Consider the following 26,493-nt stretch of genomic DNA (forward strand, 5'->3'; position numbering starts at 1 on the left):
GAACCCTTTTGTCAATTCATATCAAAATGTTTATTTTGTGCCATTTTGTGCAAAAGAAAAGATGTAAAGGGAGTAGAAGAATCACAACCCACTGGGTCAAGAAGCAGATATGAACCCTATTGAACATATCATGTCCAAGATGGTTGATTAGAAAATGTGAAGTAAGTAACCTGGTGAGGGGAGGGGTCACTCCCCCCTTCAGGGCTGCACCAGGGAGAGGCTGCAATCCCACAGTCAAAGAGAGCTGACAGACTCAATGCTAAAGCTTAGACTGCCACATGGGGCTTTTTTAAAAAGAAGTCAGAATTTCATGGAAAGAAAAAGTTGACACACTTACAGCAGGCACATGCTGATCTCACAAATAATTGGAGACAGTGGCAATACGATTACATTCAGTGCTATTTTATGGTTGCCATATAAAAATGTTCTGAAAATTCAGGAAGTACATACATTTACACTTACAATGTGGTGTAAGCACACTTAAAATAGAGACATGGAAAACAACTCATAAAATCCAGCGTCAAATGAATCACTAATAAATATTTAGCTATTAATGTTTTAAGAGGAAATCGAAGGCGTCTGAGGTTTTATGAGTTGTTTAGATCCGTGTTTGATACTTTAGATAATATGAGATATTTCTACCAACTATATATTTATGAACTCTATGTATCTATAATTTAATGAGAAGGCAGTGCAAAAACACACATATACATAGATATATGTATGCGTGTCAACATTAAAATACCTGCAACACTCATCACTGATGCCTCCAGTTGTTCATTCCACCTGGTTATCCTTCAAGAGATGGATGGTCAAATGGAGAGGGGTTTGCTGCTCGTCTGCCCTATGGAGCATCATGGGGTCCCTTACCCACTTAGGGGCCCACTAGCCTCACACGGGGTTCGGTTCATAAGCCACTTACAATTGTATTATAAACTAGCGCTAACATTAAAACATGATTTCAGGAATCAATGTTTGTCTTAGCCATTGTAGCCTGTTCTGTTACTTTATTCATTACCACTATTTCCCCAGAAGAGTGCAAAGAGTACACCAAAGGAGAAACATAATTTACTGTATAGCTTTCACTGGGAGGTGACAGTACTGTATATTATTAATCCCTATTCAGGGAACCCTTCCTATGGGTTGCTATACATTTATCTGACATATTGTAATTGATGCATTATGCCAATCTTCAAAATACATCTTCACAACATATTGTACAGTCAACTGTTTTAGTCCACAGGGAGCTAACAGAATTGGAGCAGAGAGTTAAATCAATAGAGTTCAGCAAATAAGACAGTGGGATTGGAGAACACTCCTTTATCTTCAGTACTTCTGTCACATCGAAGAAATCGTTGATGGAAACCCAATTGAAGATGAAAGGATTCCAAAAACAAAAGTCCAGATTGCACAAGAAAACAAACCCACAAAATGAGTAAAAGTTCAAATGTCTCCAATGTTAAATTGACAGGAAATTGTACAAAAGCAATAAAAATCCAGGTCATTATATTTAAAAATGCAGGTAATTGAAGAAAAATGTTTCAATAGGGTTCATAGCTTTACTCTTGCAGGTAAACACCAAATGCACTTAGTGAGGGAGTTTCTGCAAAGACTCTGTTTGCACAAAGAACCTAAAAAGGCTTATTTTATATTGCTCGCACTGTGTCGCACAAAACCGTGAATCTTAGCAATTTTGTATTAAAAAAAGCATTTATAATAAATAAATATGCAGGTCCATAAACACGTGCTAATTTCAGAACATGTTGTGTCTGGGTCCATGTTCATATTGAAGTCAAATCTACAAATAAAATATTACCATTCAAATGAAGCTTTCTAAGTTGGAAATTTGCAATAATTAACTTAAAATTTACGAGTTATTTTGACTAAGATCGCGGCTTTAGTTTCATGCAACACAATACTGCAAATAATCAACGGTATTACTTCTCAAACTCAAATATACCATCAACAGACGGTTCCTTTGTGCAACCAGCGTGTGTGTGTGTGTGTGTGTGTGTGTGTGTGTGTGTGTGTGTGTGTGTGTGTGTGTGTGTGTGTGTGTGTGTGTGTGTGTGTGTGTGTGTGTGTGTGTGTGTGTGTGTGTGTGTGTGTGTGTGTGTGTGTGTGTGTGTGTGTGTGTGTGTGTGTGTGTGTGTGTGTGTGTGTGTACATATTCTAGTCTAGAGGTTATTGACTTACCTTTAATTGGTTAAAAGATTGGGTTTTTTTTAAATGTTGTGAGGTCAATGACCAGGTCAGTTTCAAAGCATGTGTCGATGCAACAGAGCAGGGGGAGGACAGGCGGAAAGCTTGTCCAGTGTATACTCTCAACACCAATATGTCAACCACCTACCGCTCCCCTACCCCTGGCCTGTTTCGGTGTTCATCCCTCCCTAAGTAATAAACACTCTTTGGAAAACACATATATAATAACACCACAGCATGCTTAGGGTAGGATCTGTTCCTCTTATGCATGCCATGTCATGTGGCTGTACTGTAGTATTGTGAAAGCTCTGTGTTTTTATGTGACCCTCCCACCCTGTTTCTGAGTCTACAGCTTGGCAAAACCACAAGTGACCAACCAGAAGCTTGGTTAATGATGCGTGAATCGTGCAAAGTAACACACAAGCAAATCCATCTGAACAATCGGGAGTATGCAGAGGCAAAAACAAATACAAGCACACCATAGCTTCCAAAGAAAATAACTGGGATCATTCAGCTCGGCATCTCTGAAGCTCAAGGGTTCCCCACTGTACATATGTAGGTATGTCAAGTTTGCGCATGTATAGGAATATGAGGATGTGTAGTCTAAGCCCTCTCTCATTTAGGGGGGGGATTGTTTTACCTGTTGTGGATCTGAGAGTTGAAGTGACAGTGGAGGATGTCATTGAAGGCAAGCAGTCGTCATCTTGGGAATAACCAGCCTGAATTGCACGGAGGTAACTGTGGCTTCGAGTGCGGAACGAACCAGGCAGGTCCAAGGCTTCCATGGCCTGCGATTCTACTTCACTAAAAACGGACTCGCAAACTGACTCAAACTGGCCATTGATCTCAGTCTCACTCACCTGAGAGACAAAAACAGGAATAGCAGTCCTTAATTTTTCCTCGTCCTTTCTCTTTCTCACTTTGATTCTTCCCCTTTGCACAGCAAATATGAAGGAGTGTTAGCGTATGGAAATGCCACTGTCATTCCGACCTTAAACTGAATAAATGTCAAGATCAAATGGAAAAAAGGCAGATGACAACAGAAAACAATCAGAAACATTTTCAGTTTGTGTTGTAAAACATTGCATTCACCACATTTCCCATAACTAAAATGTACTGTATGTTACTTAATGAAAAAAGAAGAAACACTAGCTCTAGCAAGTCTCTTACAAATCTCCAAATTCCTCAAAGCTGACACAAGATTAATGTATACTTCTTAAGAACATGCAACACAATTTCTGTTCCATCCTGGCATGTCCTCTCCTGTCCTCTGTCCTCATAATCAGTGTAATAAATACTTAGGTTTCCCTATAATTTAAGTTCTATTATTTTAAGCTCATTGTTCAACCCTTCTTTTGGAAGTTGTCTTGCTGTGTCTCAAATCTTCATTGCAAACACTTATTTTGCCACCATGGAGGTCCAAAACAGACTCGCACAATTGTTCCGACTGCTTAGATTTATAGCAGGGTATGGAAAAAGGGGGAATAGCTGAAAAGATTGGTGCGTGTGGTTAAACATGAAGTTACTGTGTCTCTGATCCTAGTATCCAATTCCTAACATTTGTAGAAGAAAAATAAGCTCCATTAATCAAAACAAAATGCTGCTTTTGGCACAACAGCAGGAGAGTGATGAATTGTTTATTAGTGGTCTCTTCCAGATCTTCATGGGCCAAATCAGAATAAAGGCTGTCGGATGTGAAACTGATATCTTTTTTTCTCAATTATGTACAATTTCACAGTTGTTAAACACAAAACACTTTAAAAAAAACTAACCTTTAACAACAGAAGACTGTGTCTGAAGCTTATCCAGAGGTAGAATATCAGTTAAATGCTCAATTTCAAGTCCATAATTGCGCAAACAATTATGCCGTCAGTCTTCAATTGAGACAGACATAGCTTGTCTACTAAACAATCAGCTGTGGACCTCCAATATGGACACCTGTGGATTTTAGTCCTCTACACAAAGCTACTACATTCAAAACAACATAAAGAAAGCTCTCATTAATGTCTCCAGGTGTTGCCTCTGTGCGATGTATGTGTTTAAGACTCACCTGGCTGACGCAGCTAGCCTGACTGAGGGTGCTGACGGCGCGCATGTAGCTCTGGTTGCGAGAGCGGTAGGGTGGGGGGTGAAAGGAGGCGGGGTCCAGCGTGACACTAGGGTGGGGTCGCATTTCTCTTGTTTGCAAGTGGTAGCCCTGGCTGAACAAGGACAGGGGGTAGGGATGGATACGAGTGCACAGTTCAAAATCCAGACATGAAACTAATAATTATAGTATTACTGAATATATTGGCTGGTATGTATCATATTTACTATGAGTCTTCTGTGTGGGAAAAGTGAAAGTTTAAGCTTTTTTATCCAAAATGAATATGAGCCATTGAATGACTCATCCCTAGTATGGGAACTATTTTTAGTGACTTGCATTTTCAGCTGTAGTTTAGCTCCAAGTGTCCTATGAAAAAAATCACAAAACTGTAGGTTACATGTGTAAGGCTTTTCTCTGGTTCTCAAAAGAAAAAAAATGAGGACAGATAGATGACGCCTCCCCAGGTTCACCAAATGTGGCTTTATCTGAAAGCCACACTGCCTAAATTAAAAAACACATCACCGAGAACAATAAGCCAAAAGCAAGTTAGTAAAAGCAAGCTGAGCAACATTAGGCATAGGGGGAATGTGAAGGTTAAGCAATAGCATACTCTAGGTCACAAGTTTATTCTTTTACTGGTCAACAGATGCATGTAACCAAAGAGTGATGTCAGGAAGTAATTAAAGACCAAGTTAACACCACCTGAACATCTTTTCTGTAATAGCAGGATGTACAACTACAAATAGGTCTATTTTTTTATACCATGATTGTCTTTATTCCAAAACTATTTCTAGGAATCAGAAATATACCCGACTCTTTGCTTTATTACGAATCGAACACTTCTCTCCTACCCTCGTACAGTGTGCCATAACACTGTAGTCACTAACTTTAATGCACGTCTTTCCTTCTGTTTGAAGATGACTTCCCCCTCCCGCTGAGCCCAGGTACATTTAACCCTGCTCCCTTGAGTCTGACGTTGTGTAAACTTGGCGGTTTTGCTACAGGTTTGTCAACAACACTGTGATAAAAAGAGGAACATTGCCTGTGTAAGATGTTGAACAAATATTGAAACTAGCAGATGAAAAAGGTCACACAAACAAAACCCATTTGGCACTGCAGCATTCAGCAGAGCACTACTTTACCTGATCTCATGACGCATTTGCCAATCGAATACTTAGCCAAAATCGCTCAAGAGCAAGTTAGTGAAGTGGTTATAAAACCAGTAAGTACAGCCGGCTCTAAATAGCCAGTGATCTAGGCTGGCTTGCACAAAATGATGTAAGAAACGAAAACCAAAGCTCTACCTCTTTTGTTGCCAAGCAACTTCACCTCGAATCTTGAAATAATGTAAAACCTCTTCAAATCTCTCAGCTGAGCAGCATCACCAAACGACAGCTTTACTTGGAAAGCATCGAGACAAAGCAGTGAGTCATTGTTAGATGGGTCAGACTTAGTGAAACAAAAAGGCTGAGGTTGTCGGTAAATATTTCAAGTAGGTTGTAAAGAAAGCATTTCTTGGAGGCAAGCCTAGAAATGTTACAAACTTCGTTAAAACTTTGTAAAAAGAAATTTGAAACCCAAGTGCTCTTGCTTTGAACACATTTGCTAAACGCTGAATCTGTGTTTACCACTGAGATTTGATTTCAGGTACATCATGCAGTTAGAAGTTCAGTGCTTCTCCCAAATTCATATTGCCAAAGCTTGAATTATTCCATATCATGCTAGAGCGGTAGAGGTGGGTGAAGTAGTTGCAGTACACAGGGTTTCCCCTTATTTTCTGAGGGATTAGGGGCAGTGTACTGTTGGGGTGGGTTTTGGGGTTCCTCCCTTGATAACATTTGTTACCTTTGTCCAGATGCTCTCCACTTTGTTTTTGGTAAATGTGTAACACGTGAAGCTCAACCCTATCTCTTTGTACTGGCCTCAGTCTATTAACCATTTTGCAACTAACTTTGTCAGTCATTGTAGACAACCGTCCAACTCGGGACTCCTACAACTCGTTCAAGATGCACTGAAACACAATCTAATCACCTTGCATGCGATCATTAATAGCTTCATAAAAAGCTGTCCATTTTATTCCTAATGCAACCACCAATACCTGAGCCATTTCCATTGATAATAATACATTTTCAAAGAAAATAAGGAGAAAGGAATCCGCTAAAATTGCTTTAACAACACATCAGTTACAATACATTGAGATCAACAAAGCTTTGGCATGGACATATTCTGCTATGCAGCCAGGCCTACCTTTGGGAGTCTAGATGGGGTCTCTGCATGGCTGATTTGAGGACGAGAGCATCTGGCCGAATGGCTTTCTGTGGGGAGGTCTTAGGGCTGGTGTCAGAATCGCCGCTTTCATCATCCACCTCTCCCATAGCTTTGACATAACTACTGCTGCGCATCCGCCGACACGGGATCTCATCATCCCCTGGGTATCCAGACCATTCATCCTGGGGCACCTGTAGGAGATAACACACCTTTTATTGAATACTACACATTCACAATCCTATGATTTATTTACTTGTTTATGCTGAGCTCTGGTGACTTAACAACCGTGATGGGGTGAAGATGTAACAGTGGGTTTTGTGTCCATAGACAAACATATCAGTCTTGTTAAGTGAGCTTCATAAGTGATATTATTTGCAAGTACAATAGGGCCCAATTAGCCAAACGAGTGTGAGACATATATCAGACAAGTAGTCAGATAAGCTCTGGCTGCTTTTTTCCCTAAACAATAAATTAGGCTGATTCACAACCCTGGTTTCAAGCTCCACTTCATTCCATCCTCCTCTGAGCCTGGGCTCTCACATTAAACTAAATGCTTAACCTCAGTCCACCCACGAGAATCTCAATGCTAAGTTCCTGTCTGCAACCATGATAAGGCACTTCTTATCATTCTTCTAAAAACTGAATGACAGACTATAGCTAAATGACTTGAGGAGTAGCTGAGGGCAACATGGGCCACTACTAGAGGAGTGGATCTTTTGTTATCTCGCGAGTTTGACTGAAAACGACCCTCATTAAGGTGCTTATTTTAGGATCTATTCTGGCACGAAACTAAAGTGTGTATAAGCTCAAGGAGTTGTTATTTCTGAAAAACTTATATCAAGTGTTTTCAACAATGAAACATTCTACAATGTCTCATCATTTCTAAAATAAATTGTTCACAAAATAACACTGTAAAGCCTCTTAAGGGCCTCTTTCATTATTATGCGCAATATCTTCCTGTGACACATTCAAGCTAGCTTCTTAATTTGCTTTTTGTCAACACCTCTGTCAGTTGGGTCTTTCTTGGTAAAATCCTCGGAGAGACGTGGGTTTCACACTTCCGACAGCATCAGCAGCAGTTTTTTTTTCTTCTGTTATAAACACAAAACTGGGTAACTACAGTTTATTAGCCTGATGAAAGCCTTGTCCCATCTGTATGGGACGAGCGTTCAACTCGTGGGAGGTAAGGGACAATGCCTCCTGGGGGGGAATTGGTCCTGTGAAATGTACTGTGGGTATAAAAATGCTATGCTCTGGATCATTAGCAGTACCTTAGCAGCAAAGCGTATGTAGTATAACGTATGGAGTAATATAGAAGGTGTGTAGTATGTTTTACTATGTTTATATGGGTTTCCCACAGATGTTCACATGTCTTTGCCTAGTCCAAACATCTTGATGATTGTAAAAGTAGAGAATTTTAATATTAGGTTATTCAGTTCCTATTCGGGCCCGGTCAGCAGTATGTCAGCATTTAATTTGAACAACTATATAACTTAGCCTTCCATCCATTCATTTCAATAAAGTCAATGTCAGTGGTTCGGAAGCAAATGTTTATAAAGTACCGTGTGAGATTCATCAGCATGTTTTTAGACTGAGCTCAAATACTACTTTACATCTGCACGCTCATCAAACCAGTTGAATTGAAAGGATGAAAGAACCTTTAAGAATTACACTCATCTTGCAAATCAAAACATGAGCATACTTAATTCAAGGATTTGTGGAAACAGATTAATAGAATTCCCTTCACACTCTTGGCGCTGATGCAGTTTGTGTGTTTTTATGCTTGCACAGCTAAGGCTGCCAATCATGCCCCTAAAGCTTGGGCTCTAACTTTTAAATCAGCACCATGTCTTTAATGCCACAGCAACTCTGATATTACAGAAGGAATTGCTCTTCAATTAACTTTGACTGACCGCAAAAGGGGCACAGCATTAGATTTTTACATACAGTACCTGGATTATAGCCATAGTATAATCACAGCCATAACATAATCTAGTATCCATACATGTTAAATATTCTACGTGTAAACTGTGACTATTCTCAACATTACAGCCTCAGGATTAACATAGTAATTAAGTGATTGCGTGCTAATGACTGTACACTGCGGTGGTCTGCTACAAAGTCTACACATAAGCTCATGTACTGAAAACCAGTGATAGAAATCAAGCTAGAATACAACTAACTTTTGACAAAATACTACCCTCAATAATATATACGGTTGAGACTGAACTGTCATTAATATATGTCAAATTATCCATAGGATCTGAATCAATGCCCCTAGCAGACCTGATGAGGTGATTGACGATGGCAGTGTGTCACCCACTACATGCTCGGGCACAGTATTGATCAGTAGAGTGTAACACAGTGTGAGTGTGTGGGGCAGCTGTAGCAGTCGTCCCAGTGGACCGGGCAGCCTTAGCTCTTGAAACAACAGCCCCAGGCACAGGGCTGTCCCTAACGCTCTGCCACTTACTTACTTCAGCCAATCATCTGGTCTTGCTGTTTTCTCTGCCACAGTGGCTGATTTCATCCCACAGAGAGGCTGATACCTCCTTTTTTTCATCTAGAGGTAGAGAAATGCTTTCTCCATCACACCGGTTCTCACTATCTCTTCTGGTCTTTCTTTTAACACCCCAAATCCTCTCTGATTTGACGGCTTGCTTCAGTGGGGCAGACAGGTGAAAGACTTGACAGCATAAGGCACTTAAAGTGATGAACATTTTTCCGCTCTATGGGAGGTGGCAAATGGGAAAATGTAGAGGGATTTAGAAATGCTAATAATAGCACCTGTGTCTTTACAGCATCATCAATCTAGTGTTTTTTACTCTGATGTTTTTCCCGAATGTTTTTGTAGTTGACATGGAAAGGGTTCTGAAGCAGTTAGACCAGGGGTGTCCAAACCTTTTTCACTGAGGGCCACATACAGACAAACATACAAAGGTCTGGGCCTCTCATTAGAGGTGTGGTATATCGACTCATAATGTAGGTAAATTATGCTTGATACCTGAAAATGCTTTTTTAAAAACAGCCTCCATCACAGCTGTCCTTTGGGTTTCATTTATTTTGTTGGCAACTCATTCCTTAAAACAGAAGCCTCAGATTTCCTATCGTAACGGGACAGGTTTTTCTTATTCTTTTATCAGGATTTATTTCAAAAGTGGACTTATTAACACATGAATACTACTGTGAAATATATTTGTACATGTATATTTAAGAAGTGCAATATAAGACTATCTCAAGTTTCATTTGTGGGCCATATTCCATTATACATGGATTGTATCTTGGACACCCTTGATTTAGACCATATGCTACTAGATCTCTACTTTATATCCAAACTAAATGAACTTCATTTGGCGGCATTGCTCATTCACATGTTGCTATCCTACAACAGCAGAGTAGGGAAATGAGGTTTACTAATAATGTGATATTAAGCATCATCTTAAAAAAAAAGGGTTTTACTTCTACCCTGCTTAAAGGTAGGACGAATTAGCTGACCTGTCTTCCTTTAAAGACCTATCAGTAAAACTATCACGCACACTAATCTGCTATGCATACCTTTTTCCTGTCCCACATGAGTGGAATAAAATGCAGCAATTGTCTGGAACCTTAATTAATCAGCTTTAAAGACGGCAATAAAGCAAAATAATAATTTACCTGCTATTGCACGACCATTGATCGTCTGGGGCTGTAGCTAACAAGCTTCTCCCCATCTCATTAGCATCACCTAATTTTAGTGCTCATTTGATGCTTCACCTGAAGTAACATGTTCAGCTGTGCCTCTGAGGCAGCTATACAGGCAAGCTGTTTTGCCCCATCATTAGTTACTGCTTTACACTGAGGATACTTTCTACGAAAATAACCTTGGGATAAAGCATCTCCTTGCTGCAGAGGAAATATGGTAGGACCATATAGCACACAGTACTGTGTTTCTCTCACAACATGTTTGACATTTACAAACAAAGAGCAATTTTTCTACTTTGTTTTTGAATGTGTCCTGTAATTTCTTCCCAGAGTTTGCTGATTAGTTGTTGGAATGATGATGTGTGACCCTGAATTAAGTCTACTTAATTCAGAAGGAGGTTTTAAAACCTTAGTCACCTACTTACTGTAACTGCGGTAAGCAAGTATAGGATGTTAAACACACTTTGACTGATTATTATCCACTTTGTTCTAAGAAATTTCACCTGGGGCCTGAATTTATAGGTAAATGCTCTGTTGGTCCATTTCAGCAACAAAACAAAAAACACACTCTGAATGCAACGTACCCCAGGAGACATAATATGTTGCAATAGCCACTGTACGTTATAGGGAGGACAGCAGCTTAACCTTTAGGGATGCTACAGTAGATTCTTTAATAGAGACATCAAGAGGAGACAAGGTTCCTCCCCAGATAATCTTTTTTAATTCCCTGCCATTGCCTGGGAGATTTCATTATCACACTAAAGCATTGCACTGGCTACATTTCAGACAAGGAAGGGCAAGAACATATCATTGATTTAAGCTAGGTGATTTATGGAATGCAGAAGCCTTGCACAGAGCTGTTTCTCACCTTGAGAACATGCAACAAGATCTTGGGACCAGGCCAAACAGTTCCTTATCTACACTTTGTTTACCAAGCTTAACCCAGTTAAAAGCAACTATTTATCTCAGACAGGCCAAGTGAGTGATATAAATAGCAAAAGTTAATCCCAAAAATGTAAAAATAACAATTTACAAATGTGATTGATTACGGGGTTAAACATATAAAAGTATGTTTTTTAAAGATAATGATTCAAGTGATTTGTAAAATCAGGATGGAACCTTTCAATGCACAATATCTGCATTGGGACTCATTTAGAGTCATAATTAAAAAGCTGATCATTTTAAGAGATCCTTTACATGTTCTGTTTCGTGATCGACCATGTAACATTTTCACAGTCATTTCACCATGTGCAGTGGTTACCCTGTTTGACATAAGCTTTACTCTCATGTCATCACAGCAGTTGTTGGCTATTAACAGCTAGCCTGCAGTCCTGACACTTGCCGAAACAACAAGGTTATGTCAACAACTCCCCAGCGCAGACATCTCCTCCTCACCACACGCCTAAAGACCCCGACACATCTAGCAGATAGAAATCAGATGAGCAAACACAGCGTAGTCCACATGCCTTAGTACAGCTCTCTTCTCACGTATTCCTCTGAATAAGGCCCTCAGTGTGGACACGCTCTGTGCAGATTGTGCCCATGTGGCAGCTGCAGGGTCTCAGCCTGCTGACACATGAGCTTGTCAACTGCCAGGGAGAGAGCCTCTGCATTGACAGGCTTTTCTGTCCCCATTGCACACAAACAACTGCAGTTTGTGTCTGTGTCTGTAATTGTGCACTTCACCTAGCATCAAAGTGCATGCACTGGGCAAACATTCAACCTCTGCTGCCATCCCTTTTCAAGCATGGAAAGAAATGCCTCTAGAAACTTTGAATGAAACCTGCAGCAATCACTGCCGTTATTAAAACTAAATCCTCACTACAGTGCATGGATACTAGAGCTGCACAAATAATACAAATCGCAGGAGGATGAACATTTGTTCCAGGCAAAATATGAGTTAAGGATTGTGGTGCTGCATTGATGTCCCGGCCTACAAATTGAGTTCAATGGCCTTAATAAAATATCTGTGATGTGGAACGTGTAAAAAAAACAAAACAACTTTCAATGGTAATGAGTCATCCTATAATCACAATTCATTATTTTATCCATTCATTTTAACGGATGAAGTGTAACTCAGTTGTCATTTTCAGTAGTTGGGTGTAAATGCAAGTGTAGCTAATAACCTGTAGGCATTATTGGTGATGTGCGAGGACTAGAACAATCCTGACAGACCACAATTTGAAAAGGGGCTTTAGCAGAATGAATGCAATGTAATAATAAGACATACGTCATTCACAGGGGGAGTTGGGACAAGCTTCAATACCAGCCAATCACTTCAGCTCTGCTCATCCCATTAAAGTAGAGAACAATGTTTTCCAAAGCACAGCTTACCCCTAAGTGTGTTTTTAAGCCCTGATGATGCACCCTTTTCAGTTAGTATTCTGTTTGCCATTATATGAAGATCTTTAATCACCTTCATGTGAAGCTATTTGAAATGTGAGTTTTGAGCTTACAGTGTTAAAAGTTCAAAGAGATTGAATCAAAGAGCCATAACCTCAAACACCTGGCTTTTGGCCTAGTTTTAGAAGTCAGTGCATGCGGCTAACTAGTTCAGCTTCCTAATGTGTCAGTGTGATAGCAAGTAAGAGGCCTGGAAAAACTTTGAGCAACACAATGTATTCCTATTTTAGTGTGCTACCTTCTGCATCAACTCTGCCCCAGCAGTATATACTTTTAGTTTCAAACCTGTGTGTTTTCTTCACTACAGTCTAGCTCAGGTAGTCCTTTATTCTCAGAGTCTTACACCATGATTGATCCTCTCCATTGATTTCTGCTTCTTAATAGACCATAGCTCCCTGAGGTGACCACACAAAGGGGAATCCTGGTTAAATATATTTGCTTCTCACACTGGACACTGTAATTGCACCCAGGAGAGTAAAAGAATGGAAAGGCTTCCCTGGCTTTCTGATCAATTCATCAATCACTGCATTGACCTCAGACGGTTCTCTATAGGGATCTGTGGACATCGATCTCGATTATGGTTTGTTATATTTTCAGATAGGTGATGCTGGGTGTATTGTCTGCCCTTTCAACCTACCCATGAAACGAAGGCCACTGTATATACTGTAGTTTAACACCTCTACTGAACGTATGTCAAGGTTGCATTGCAAGTTGATTATATGTATAGTAACTGGAATTGAAAGAAACTTCAAAAGTTAATCTTTCATTTACTGAACAGCTTAAGTTGCTATAAATTCAATTGTTTATTGTAGTAACCACTAAACCTATTGATATCCCTAGAGTAGTATAATAGACATGTCAAAAGACAGCAACAGATCTTCCCTCTTCACTCAAATGAATAGGAAGCTGTTTATTCTATTGCAGAAAATCCCCACTTAATGTGAAACAAATAACCAGTTTGGTATATGGTGAAACGCACCAGCAATAACACATAATTTTATCAGAACATTATTTTCTTAAATTACTTTCTGATCAGTACAGCGCCACATACCTGCAGGTAGTGACATGTCCGCGATGACTTGAGGTCCGAGTGCTTATCGAGATTTAGCGATGACTTCCTGTACGCCTCCTTGGCCTGGCTGACTGTCAGTGTCGACCAGGAGCTCCTCTTCATGAATTTGCCCTCGGGCGCCATGGCCATGCTCTCGCAGGCCGAGCACTTGACATCATTGTTACTCTTAGAGGTCTTGAGTGACAGGTCTCCAAAGTGGTGGCTGTGCGTGGAATCTGGGTAGTAGTGGCTGACATGTTCGCCGTGGTGCCGCGACATGACACTGGGTGTGCGGTAAGTGCTGTCACTGTCGAGGTTGTCATCCGAGCTCCACCAGCCGCCAGAACGGTTCTTGCGTTCTTTGCTCTTGCTCCTCTTGCTACCATGTTTGGTGGAGTGGTGGCCATGATGGTGATAACTTCCTCCTCCCATGATGTCACCTTTTGTGCCATTCATCTTGGACGATCCCTCCAGGGAGTGGGACTTGGTGAATAGCTTCTGGACAGAATGAACAAGGTGTCTGATGCGGCCAGGACTCTCGCTGCGTTCTGTGGTGGTGTGGGTGCGCTGGTACTGTAACGTGTGGAAGCCATCGCGGTGTAGCGGCAGTTGTTTCTCAAACTGGTCGAGTAGGTTAGCAGGGAGGCGGTTGCTCTTGGTGCCGGAGAGATGGGAAGAGGCGGCCGCGGCGGCTGCAGCAGCAGCTACGGCTGGGGATGTGGCTGAGGCTGTGATGGCAGCGCAGTCGTCTCGTGTGGCTGAGTCGTAATACTGAGAGCTGTAATGCATTCTGGGGAAGGTGCTGCTGGAGATGTGGTCAGATGCTGCAGCAGGGGGCATCATGACGCCGGACATCATCATGCAGTCAGAGTGGATGGAGCTGCGCGGCGAGTAGCGGTGGTGGAAGTCCATGGGGCAGCTCTCTGTGGGGCTGAGCAGGTAGGACGAGTGGCGGGAGTCAGAGCCATGGTGAGCGTGGAGGTCATGGACGTGGGGGTCATAGTCCAAGCCGTAGGGTAAAGGGATCTGGTGCTGGGAACGGCTGCCCGATAAGCCCTTCATGTTCCTGGCTGGAGGGAGGCGTCTGCCTTCATTGAACTTTCGAGACGTTGACCAATGAGGAACCTTCTGGTCTGTAGCAGAGAGGGGGAAAGAAAGAAGAAGAAGAAATAAGGTAAAAGCTAGTTTGAGAGACTTGCTCTTGTTGCTCTAGGTACATATATCATCCTAGCGGTTTATGCTGTATCCCACACAGTACACACCAAGCGCCGAATGATGCTATTGAACACTCTTGCAATGGAGAGAGTATGTTTGGTGAGAAGTTGTATTACAGTACGCATCAAAGCACATTGTCTTGCAAAGTGTTGAATTCTACTTAAGTTGTTTTCCAGTCCAATGAGGTTAGAAATGTGGATTAACCTGTAGTATAAAAGAGATAACTGGGACAATAATAACCATGCTGCATTGAATATAGTATGGAGAAGAGTTTTTATTAAAAACTGTTTTATGTCAAACCTCATCTCATCCATTGTAGCTTGGAGGTTTTAAAGCTCAATGAAAAGGAATTTAATTCTAATGCATCATTTGTCATTGTTTACTGATTATCTTTATTTAAGCCATGATGATTTATAATTTATAGGAATATTTGCACACACCTGACTTCATTGTTTTCCTTAAGAAGCCCTTAATTTCTATCTGGGTCAATAAAAAGAAGAGTAAACAGGTAACAAATAACCGGGATGTCCTTTAGATATTCCTTAGTGAGACATAGTGAGTATGAACGATAAATGGAAGTTAGCACTACATATACAGTACTTGTGACATTTACCACCAAAAACCCCTCTCTGGGCTTTATTGAGTTAAAACACCAGTAGAAAAGTTTTCCAATTTGAACTAAATAAAGTGTCTTTTAAATGACATGATTATCCATATATACTTTACTTTAATAATGAAATGCTGGAGTCCAACAGCTGATCATCTACTTTTTTTTTTTTTCCCAAATATTTTTTATTGGATTTTAACATTCATATAATTACACATGAAACACAGAAATTGAAGGATAGTACAGCACAGTATAAAAATACAATCCAAACATACACCAAATTAAAATTACAACAATATAACAGAAAGAACAAAAATAAAAATAAAAAGCTTCTCAGTCGGTATCAGTATTACTTATATTTGGCATCCCATTACCTCCACCCTCTTCCAGAAAGGATAGGAATGGTAACCATATCTCCTCAAATTTATTGCGTTTACCTTTCACTATATAAGTTATTTTTTCCATGACCATGTTAGTCGCCATTTATTTCAGCCAGTCATTTACATGCGGTGCTTGGATTTTTTTCCAAGATAAAGCTATTAAACGCTTTGCTTGCAACAAACACATGTCAAGGAAAGCATATTCCCTTCTTCTCAAAGGCATTTCAAGAGGGTATAAGTGCAGAATAAATGTTTTTGCTGATAATGTTAGATTGATACTTGTCATTTTATTGATCATATCCCTCACCCCTTTCCAGAAAAACATTATTTTTTCACACTCCCATATGCAATGATAAAAATCACCTTTAAGTTTGCTGCATTTTGTACAGGTATCAGGAATATTTCCGTTGTACTCGTGTAGAATAGCTGGAGTTATGTAAGTCCGCATCAACCATTTATATTGCAATAATTTCAATCTTACACTTATTGTTTGTGTCTGAGCTTCCTTACATGCCTCTGACCAATCATCCATACTCAGATCTTCTTTTAGGTCTTTCTTCCAGGCTTCTAATTTATTAATTGACGATTCTTGTGATCCTGATGTTATAGTTCTGTATAGATGTGAAATTAAACCTCTTGCATAGCAGTCTTTTCCCATTACTGTCTCTAAGCTGTTTAGTACTGGCATGTCTAAAGAGTTCTTTTGAGCTACAAAAATAAAGTTTCTTATTTGTAAATATTTAAAGAAATGATTTTTAGGTATATTAAATGTATTAACTAGTTCCTCAAAAGACATTAGTTTGCTTGAAGAATATAAATCTTTAATAGACCTTATCCCTTTATCTGCCCAGCTTTTAAAACCTGCATCCAATCTTCCTGGTTTGAAGTCTGTATTACCCCAAATGGGGCTGCTGATCATCTACTTACTTAAATCCTTGCACTGGCCATATTTTCTCCATGTATCTTCCTCTCATCATAATTTATGTTCCTGTGGACTATTGAGAATCAAGACGACTTCTAAAAGACAGACCTTTCAAACTACATTTTTAAAAAGCATTTCTGATCAGGCTTTACTTGCTGCATATCAATTACGGCCTGCATCTTAGCATTAAGATAAAAGCTGTAAGGTAAACGTGGAGCCAATGCTAAAGCTCCCTGAGTGTCTACCATGCCCCGGTAATGAATTACTTCTCTGCAGCAGGAAACCCCAGTCTGGAACAGCGCACATCATCTTACATAACATGTGGGATCTCTGATCTCACACCATTTCAAAGGAGCCAGAAATAAAATTCACAGTTGTCATGGCAACCACTGCTGAAAACCCGGGGTACTGTAATAGGATTTTCAAGGTTGTTTAGGGTGGATCCCAGTCTCCAAAAAAAAAGGTGTGAAAAAAGACATACAGTATGTAATGTGATACAGAAACTACAGCTTGATTTGCCGTATGGGCTGCTGTGCTGGGTGCAGATTGCATTCTGTGGAGTTGAAATGAAGGATGAATTCAAGCACAAGCTTGACGACGGACCTAAAAAAAATCATTCACTGCACATTTGATAAAAACTCAAAAAGGATTTTTAAAAGTCTTTCATAATTTCAGTGTCTCTCAAACAGTTCCCCAGACTTGCTTCACCTCCATTTGAAATGAATACAATTTAAGAAACACTTGACTAACCCTTAAAATCCACAGTCAGTGGGATTTGTTGCACTGCATGTTTTTACAACCTCACTGAGTAGATGTAATAATTGTTCTCATTTGATTTATGCCTTTTCTTTGCTTCATATTTCGATTTAACCACAGTAGAAGATATTAAAGCCCACTGGTATTCATTAGAGGGTGAAATCAGCCAAATATCTCATTCATTTTCAGATTAAAATGTCTGTCTTGTTTTTTTAAGCAGAGCGTTTACTTTGTATTAATATTAAGACACTTGGTGTAACTAATAGGAAGCAGTATTGGTAGTGTTTTATATCCTAGTTGTAATAATCACTGTACAGACAATATAGTACCATCTTTCTGCGATCCTCTCTTCTCTGTCTTATGTCTACCATCATAGCTCTCTGTTGTCTGCCTAAGTCTCCTTTCACTCTTTCTCAAACCCCGCATCGAGGTAGATTATATCGACCGTTGCCGAGGCAACAAAATAGTCAGATTATAGTATACAGGAGAAATGAATGCACAGAGAAAGTCTGTATGTGTACATACACATGCCATGCTGTGTTATGTACAGTATGCAGTACATGCGTCATACATACATCACCATCAAATAATGCATTATTCACCAGAGCAGCTGAGCATCCATCAACATGTTGTTCAGATGCACTCTCACGTACAGAGAGGATTGAAATTCCTTGTTGAAGCGACTCTCAGCATTTTGCTACAGCAGTTTCATCTGAATGTGTCCGTAGGGCTGCCACCCACCTACTTATCTTTGTCCTTTTTAAGTAGCCAATAGTTACATCATAAACTCTGTGAGGACGCTCACATTATAGGGTTGATCCCCTGTTTATACCAGTCGGGAACAGACAAATGTAGCTATCACATACCGCTACATTGCAACTTTAACATTTTGAAATAATGGTGTACAAGACTGGACACGAAACATCCCTGCTCCCACATAGTGGTGTCTGTAGCACTGTCAGCCTAATCTGCATTTTCTCTTTGCAACCACCCCAGCATTCTGATAACATAAACCCTCCTGAGGTGGATTGATTACCCCATAATCAGCTGTTTAACGACTAATCTTTCAACCCAGATTGGTCACTTGAGCTATCAACGAACTCATTTCAAGTAGTCAATTCAACATGAATAGTTTTTTGGAGAGACGGAAGGAAGAAAAAGAAATGCTAAGAAGATGCTTAAGTGTTTTCAGTCATTAAGCAGATGTCGATTACGGAACATTCCCCCCCCCCCCCCCTTTAAGGCCACAGATTAGGAATCTATATAATATAAAGGTAAAGTTAAATATAGAAAAATGTGAGCTTGACCAAAATGTCCAAAACAGGTCATCAATCAGAAACTTAAACTTAAGAGACAATCCAGACAAGAGATCCATAAGCTGTACAAATAACTTCCAATAAATGTAGCGCAACAGTTGGAGATCTTCTTCAGGCTTTGTTTGGACTTGGCAAATGATTGATGCTTCTTACTTGAGAACATTGTAACTGGCAACATTTATCCTCTTAGAGGGCTATCTCACCCCTGAGGTGAATGTGAATGAGTTGAGCTGTCAACTCTGTAGTTTTAAATCTCTGCGTTGTAGAATACAAATATGGGCAATGTGTTAAAACTCAATAGACATGTCAGCACTTACCGTCTATCATGGTAAGGATGTGAAGGTGATGCAGTCCAGTTATAGAGTTAATATCATATAACAAACCTGGTCCAGTATGACAACAACAACACACTCTGACTGCCAGAGGAGGCTTGTGTCATCCAATATTTCTAGCAGACTGTTCTGCAACGTCTACTGATGCAAAGTGACCAGGGCACTGTTCTCTGTGTGTGGAGGTGGTGACAAGGAGGCAGGGGTTGCAGGCAGGCTCAACAAACAGGTATGAAAACATACTAGTTGTGTCACAGAGAGTGTGGAAAACCTGCAGGCAGTATCACAGGGGAGGATGAGTTCCCCAGCTCTATCTCCGAAAATACCACCCACTCTCCCTACAATGAGCTGATGCAACTGCAGAGCACCTTTAGCCTCCAGCTACTCCGCCTGAGGTAAACCATGGAGTGTTTTAAGTGCTTCCCTGAACAAACTTCCATGTGGCCACTCTCCTCTTCCTTCTGATTCGACAAAATCACCATTTTCAGTCCCCAGAAAAGGGCTGCAGCCTGATCACAAATAATGCTCTCTGGACAAACCTGGTATTAACCCAACACATGTTTTATAATTTTCTGGTCCACATTGTGTCTGTAAATCTGCAGAAGCTGCTCTGTAACCACTGAGGTGCCTTTTGGCAACCTCTTAACTTAAAACAGTTTGTTGGTCAACAGATTGTTGTACAGTACTTGGCAGCGCAGGTGTGAGTGTGTGAAGCCAAAGCTGGCCAGATGTGGGAGAAAAAAGGGTTGTGCTGGGATGAATATAGGTTTAACAAAAAACATGTGCATCAAGTGACAATATAATCGAACATTTTTGGAGGAAATTTAAAGCCAGAAGGAAAAAAAAGAGGATGTGTGGAGTGGGAGAGATTGGTGGACTAAGGGGAGAGGATTTATTTCTGTTAGGGACACATTGAATTAGAAGTTGCTACTGTTATTTAATAACACTTTGTCATGGTGTTGTAGCTGGCAAACTGAATGAAAATGCTTTTAGTAGTCATGATCATTTTTTTAAACAGTACTATACTGTACGTTCTATAAATGCAAATACTCCCCCTGGGCTCTTTAAGACCTCACATAGCAAGTCCATAAAACATTGGTGAGAGCTTTCCTGTACAACAGCTTATGCAACAGCTATTGTGGTGCATGATCAACAGGCTGTTTCCGCTCTGCCTCAGTAATGCTTCAGTCAGCACCTGATGCAGCCTGTAAAACATTTTTTTTCCTGACAAAGATGCCACACACTGAGTAGAGAGAGATTAGGGCTAGTGCGGAAGAGGAAAAAAGCAAAGTGGGGAAAGCCTCGGTGGCTTCCTCGGCTCTCTGGGAAACCAGTGTGCTGCTGGCTGCGGAGTTAAAGCTCTGCTGCTATGCTACAGTCAGCGCCTGGCCAGCATTTCCCAAGATGGTTGCATAACTTGGGATAAATGAGGCCTCCCTCCTCCACACCAATGCACGACTAGCTAATGCCACAGGGAAGAACAGAGCAACAGGCAGCCAAACTGTAGAGCATGAATCACACTGTTGAAAGATAGCATCCCTGAGATAATTTATCGATCCTCGCTGAGAAAGAAAACATCTGATCTAAATCAATGGTTATTACTCGCTCCAGATCCCTAGTGCTGACCTCTAAATCAAATACTTGACCTCAGATGTCTGTTGAGAATTATAAGCTACTTGGAAAACAATCAGGTCACTCACTGAGCTGTCAGAGACCGTCATAATTCACATTAAATCTATCAAGGTTCACAGTGACACCTGAGGGCCAAAACAAGCAGACAGCAGATATGACTATCATGAGCAGGACTGCCAGCTAATATCCTTCTCAATCTCTCACAGCCTTGCTCAGAAGAACCAAGAAGAGTCCTTTGTGTGAATCAAAATTGTCCTAGTTTACCCTTGGCCAATAGTTGGATCAGATATTAAAAACAGATGCAGTGTACTATTACACATTTGTCTACCTTAACAAGCACAGAGGAACACAAGTGTTGGCCACACTCCATTTAAGGTCTTATTCAAGGTAAGCTCTTTACAAGTTCTTTCTATAACCTGTGATTTTGTTCATCTCCATGTAGCCGTAAATAAACCAGTTAACAGAATATTTGTTGTAGGTTAGCTGTCCTGCCCACGGCTAGAACAACCTGCCAAAAAAAGGATGAAATGAAAGCATTCACAACCCTCTTCTTTATTAACTCAATAATAGTATTAAGTAATTTCCTGTGCGTACAAATTGCTAGTGAGGTTCATACGAGTCCACCCCAGCTTGATCTGAATTTGAGGCACACAAGAGGTTGATATTTTCACTTACTGATATTCAGACCTCTAGTCGATTCACAGTTTATGTGACTGTGGGAGGAAGCTGAAGCCTCTGAGATAGGTGGGGGAAAATAATCTCTTAACTAAAACAGAAAATCCAGATGCCTTGACAGTAGGTTAAACGAACTGAAGATCCCAACAGGAATAACTTAGTGTGTTTACATGTGCCTGGCATATTATGAGTGTGCATAAAAACACCATGTCCTGCTTTTGAGAAACCTTTATATGTTAGCTGAATAACAACTTAATTGGACTTGTGTGTGGACGTGAGAAACTATAGCTACTCTCAAGCTTATTTTTTATTCCTCCAACAACTACTTTCATATGCAATAAACACTTTCGCCTCTCCATGTAAGACAACATGTGCTACAAACTTGTTTTTTTACTTAGTATAACCCAGTGTTAAGTGCTTATTACTCTGTTTTCTCCCAAAAGACCAGAGAGATACTCATTTCAATGTTTTCTCAAACTGGCAATAACTTGATTAATATTACAATATAGTACGTTTTTACAGCGAGTAGCAAAATTGAATAATCACTGGCATGAAATATCCAAAGAGCCTTACCCTCTTGCAGCACTGCAGATGCAGCAGAAGGGAGACATTTTTAATGGTAATGTGTGTTTTCTTATACACACAGGGACAGCAGTGAACCTTATATAAATGGAAACAGTGTTAAACCTTGCAATTGAGACAAAATCATATCGAATTGGATGTAGCTTTGCGGCAGAGGTTGCGTTTCACCTTTCGATATATCCGCCCACTCCCTCCCACTGCTGCTGCTCTCCGCGGCAGACACTGGCTGATGTTGTAGTGATGCCACACATCCTGGACACAGCCTCAGTCTCTTCTCTGCACCCTTAAGTGGAAAAAAACGCCAAATAGGGAGTTTATAGTCAGTCACTGCTCACTGTGAAGCCGCCGGTAATGCCTCCCACTCTGCATTGATTTAACGCAGAAGATAGGGTCATCTTACTGTGGAGAGCAGTAGCATAGGATCTCCTGAGGGCTTATGTGTATCTCTGAATTCTATATATGTATGTATACTTATTTTACATGTCATCTGAAAAAGTAAAATCATAAACTTGTGTCTGAAATATCCCGAAGGACTTCTTGATTTCCAGTTTAAATCTAACCAACTATAAACATCAAGGTAGATGGCACCATAAATGTTTGAATCCCTCCCACATGACGTACGCCCCTTTTCATCAAGTACTAATCCTAACCTTTCCGTTGTTTCCGGCGATTTACCAACATATATCACTGCTGATGATACAATATGGAGAGAAAATACTAAAGCCCAGGTGTAGGAGGCTTAGCTTTGGCATCTTGCCTTTCCTCATTCAGGTCTTCCAGCAAATGTTGATACATCTCCATGGAAACTGCTCATGTACAGTAGGAAGCCATTGCAGAAGTCTCACTCTTACCAGCCTGTAAGAGTTTGAATATTGAGACATGTGGAACATTTACTCCTTCTTATTTTTAAGCCTCTCTACAAAATGTTAATCTCGACATTTTGTTCGTAAATTCAAGGCCACACAAAAAATGCTGTTCTATACGACGTGTGTGTTGTGCTATTTGTGTTTGCACGAAGGCTGCCAAGAACTTAGACAGTATAACGACTTGTGCAGGGGCTTGTTTGTCATTTGAATAATTAAAATGTAGGGTTTGATTATTTTAAAATGCAGCCGCTGGTAGGTGTAACTTGCAATTTACTTCCATCCCTTTACATTCTGCAAAATTGATCTGTGCCGTTTTCCAATAAAACAGTAAAGTAACTGCATTAATGTCATAGATGTCACTTTGTGTAAATACCATAATTCCTGAGCAAGCTTTAGACTATAATAGCTTTCAAGAAGCTTTAGAAAATGTCAGATTTTGGATATCAAGTGCACAGAAGTCACGCTGCAGTAAAAACAACGCTGACAGAAAACATCCAGAAAACACAAGCCGAGCGAGATGTCTGCCAAACAACACGCATACAATGTCTTTCTGAATGTGCAGAACGTGTTAGAAAACCTGCAAATGATAATATTGACTGATACTATTTTCTGACACTGCCTGTAGTTATTACAATCAAAACTTCATTTCATGGAGAGCAAAGAACAAAAAGGAGATACATAAACCGAAGCTCGTAGCCAATGTATTAATACTGTAACTGCAACAACTACAATATTCAAGCACATGCCACGCCTCCAGCAGATGTCTGATTCAGAAGGACCATGACACTTTGACATTGTGCGACTTTATTACAACAACAGTTATGCTCTTGCATTACATGTCATACGTACAACTTCACCAAGCAGCATATGTTTCAGTGATACGCAGTACGTGTAAAGACCTACAGAGATCACCTCTCCACAGAAACGCATTACCTCTCCGTGTGTCGCACAGTGGCCTGTATGACGGTGTGAAAGGACTCGAGTGAAACAATCACTGTAACTCTCTCTTACCCCCACATTTATTCTTGCAGCAACATCATCGCTGACAATGATTGACAGTTTGCAGAATGCTCAAGCAGTCTTCCAACGCACATGCATAAACACACAATGTGAAACTAAAACTAGTATAGTTTTCAGAATAACATTTTAACCCCCTGACAAATGTGCATCCTACCGCCGATACAAGAACTGTTAATGTAATATACAGTATACCCTGCAAAACAGCTGCTCAGTGGTTGTTTTTAGGAAACTACTTAATTATATTTGGTCAGGCATTAGTTTAAAGCACACAGTACTGGGAATACATACTGTAATACATATAGTATAGATGCTGTGAGAGTAAGGCAGACATTTTATGCAAACTATAATTAAGTGTTTTCTGGACACAGCCAACCTTAAACATATTATTAGGTAATGGGTTTACAGCGTCCTCCAGATGATTTAATATTTGTCTGTGAGAATTTTGCCGTGAGGGAAAAACATGGCTATTTAAAGCTTATGAGCTGCTGACTTTTGGCATTACCATAAAAAAATGAAGCTAACTGCTTAGTAAAGTGATGGAACATAGCCCCAGGCAAAACAGCTCCAGATGGCACGTGTCACATCAAGCAATTTTAAGAATCAGCTCCCAAGTTTTCTTATTAAACTATAACATTTTGATTGATTGGAGCCTCATGTAGGGCTGCGATTTTCTTTGTGACTATTATGTTTTTCATTAACGATATCTAGTCATCATTTGGTCCTTAAAATAAATAAAATATTAAGTGTATCTTTCGATGTTTAAGAGCCAAAGGGGAAACATGGCTTCCTTTGTGTTATAACAGGAAGCCAACTGTCCTGTTATACTTCACAAGAACCCTGGTTGTTTAAATGTGTGATAGATTTACTTAAAAAATGACCTATAGGATTGAATAACATATTTAAATGTTAGACATTCATTTTGTTTTGGTTGACTTATTAATCAATCATATCAGCTATACCCTCATTACTGATTTCAGTAGCAAAGACAAGGATGTAAAGTATAAAATGTCAAGGTGAGCAGCTTTTCTTTAGAAGAAAAGTCCTTTAACTGCAGTACTATAACCTGCTATCTTTGTTATCTGAAGCTGCGTACAAAAAGCAGTATATCTTCATTTTAAAGCAAAAAAAACTACCATTCTTAGTGTGCATGACCAACAATTCGAGATTGTTTTGATCCATGATTAAATCATCTTCAACATGTAAATGAATTCAGTTGTGTTGCTCGTTAGACGTTCCATGTCCTTCTGTGTGGACTGCATGAGATGTGCCATAGAAACATTTTAATGGCCTATTTGTTACATGTTCTTTCACGAGGCTTTCCAGGCCGGAGTTAAAGCCAAGCACTTTGAAGACAAAGACGGATGATGCAAATTGAAAAATGTTTTTCTTCTTTCCTCACCGCCAACATGTTCTGTCACGGTCTTGGAGAGGGTCTCCACGTGTGGGAATTCAAAGGTGCACCATGCTCTTAATTAGGCTGTTTTGTCATGTACCGCTCCATCTGTCTCGAGCTTACTGCAGCAGAGATCGAGAGACTGAGGGTGTGTAGGGTAGGGCCGGGTACAACTTATCCTAAAAATACCTGTACAGCCTGCACCAGATTGTCAAACAGCCAAATCGTTGAGCTTTGATAATGACTAACCAAATGTGATGTCCATTAAATATATAAAAAAGTCCCTCCTCCTGATGGCTGTGCTTAATGGATTAACATATCCTGAATGTTGCTCAAACACAGGCAGGGAAAACTGCTATAAGATCCTCTTATAATAAGCTATATGAAGCCCCAGTAAACACTATAAAAGGTAGTGAAATGTAAAATGAATTCCTATACGAAAAGCCATTTTACATAATTACAGGAGAGTAGGATTAGCATTTACACTTACTGCATGCCATAACTTCCAAAGTGTATAATAGGTGCCCTGACACTAGCAATCATGCTAAATTACAGTCACTGATATCGCAGCAGGGTGTTTTGCTCCAAAGCCGGGTCTCACCATTTGTCTAACCCTCGAGAGATGGGAGGATAAAGGCATGTTGCTGTGGCAACCACCTGTCTCGTGACACAGGGGACTGAAGGCTGCTTTGTTGTGCCAAACAGAGGAGAAGAAAATGTGTTAACAAAAATGAAGTCATATAATGAAGAACAGTTTGTCAGGTATTATGCTCACTAATTAAAATCTATCATGAAGCCAGGGAAATTCCATCAGACATTTATCATAATTTCTATTTTTGCATATTTAGACTGCTAATATGCAATGGAATAAATGGAATGTAGAAAATGGAGGAGTTCATGTATTGTTTGCTGACCCACACAGACTTCTGTCATCTAGCTTTCAAAATACCTGAGTTAATACCGTTCTGAAATACTTCCTCATCTACACATTTTCGTTCATTTATTAGTTAATTCACTGTTTCATATTTACTGTGGGGTTCAAATATGAGCTCAGTCAAACTACCACATTGTCTGTGTATATGTTTTTTTTTTCTTATGAGCTTTAAGGG

General features: G+C 40.1%; 2 protein-coding genes across 2 annotated transcripts in view; both read right to left on the reverse strand.

Moving 5' to 3' along the window:
- Positions 1 to 3,096, reverse strand: part of LOC134876454 (disks large-associated protein 2) — a 24,412-nt gene extending 21,316 nt beyond the window's left edge. Inside the window, exon 1 of the mRNA XM_063901385.1 lies at positions 3,063 to 3,096. The gene's annotated coding sequence lies outside the window, so the exon portion shown is untranslated. The remainder of the gene's footprint in view (positions 1 to 3,062) is intronic.
- The window catches only part of dlgap2b (discs, large (Drosophila) homolog-associated protein 2b), a 20,841-nt gene extending 6,088 nt beyond the window's left edge, over positions 1 to 14,753 (reverse strand). The window contains exons 1-4 of the mRNA XM_063901384.1: positions 13,692 to 14,753; positions 6,536 to 6,747; positions 4,253 to 4,403; positions 2,843 to 3,062 (exon numbers count right to left, since the gene is read on the reverse strand). Coding sequence (XP_063757454.1) covers positions 2,843 to 3,062; positions 4,253 to 4,403; positions 6,536 to 6,747; positions 13,692 to 14,753 — 1,645 coding nt within the window. The remainder of the gene's footprint in view (positions 1 to 2,842; positions 3,063 to 4,252; positions 4,404 to 6,535; positions 6,748 to 13,691) is intronic.
- Between the last annotated feature and the right edge of the window lie 11,740 nt (positions 14,754 to 26,493).

The sequence above is a fragment of the Eleginops maclovinus genome, chromosome 15 (genome assembly GCF_036324505.1).
Source record: "Eleginops maclovinus isolate JMC-PN-2008 ecotype Puerto Natales chromosome 15, JC_Emac_rtc_rv5, whole genome shotgun sequence".
NCBI lineage: Eukaryota > Metazoa > Chordata > Actinopteri > Perciformes > Eleginopidae > Eleginops > Eleginops maclovinus.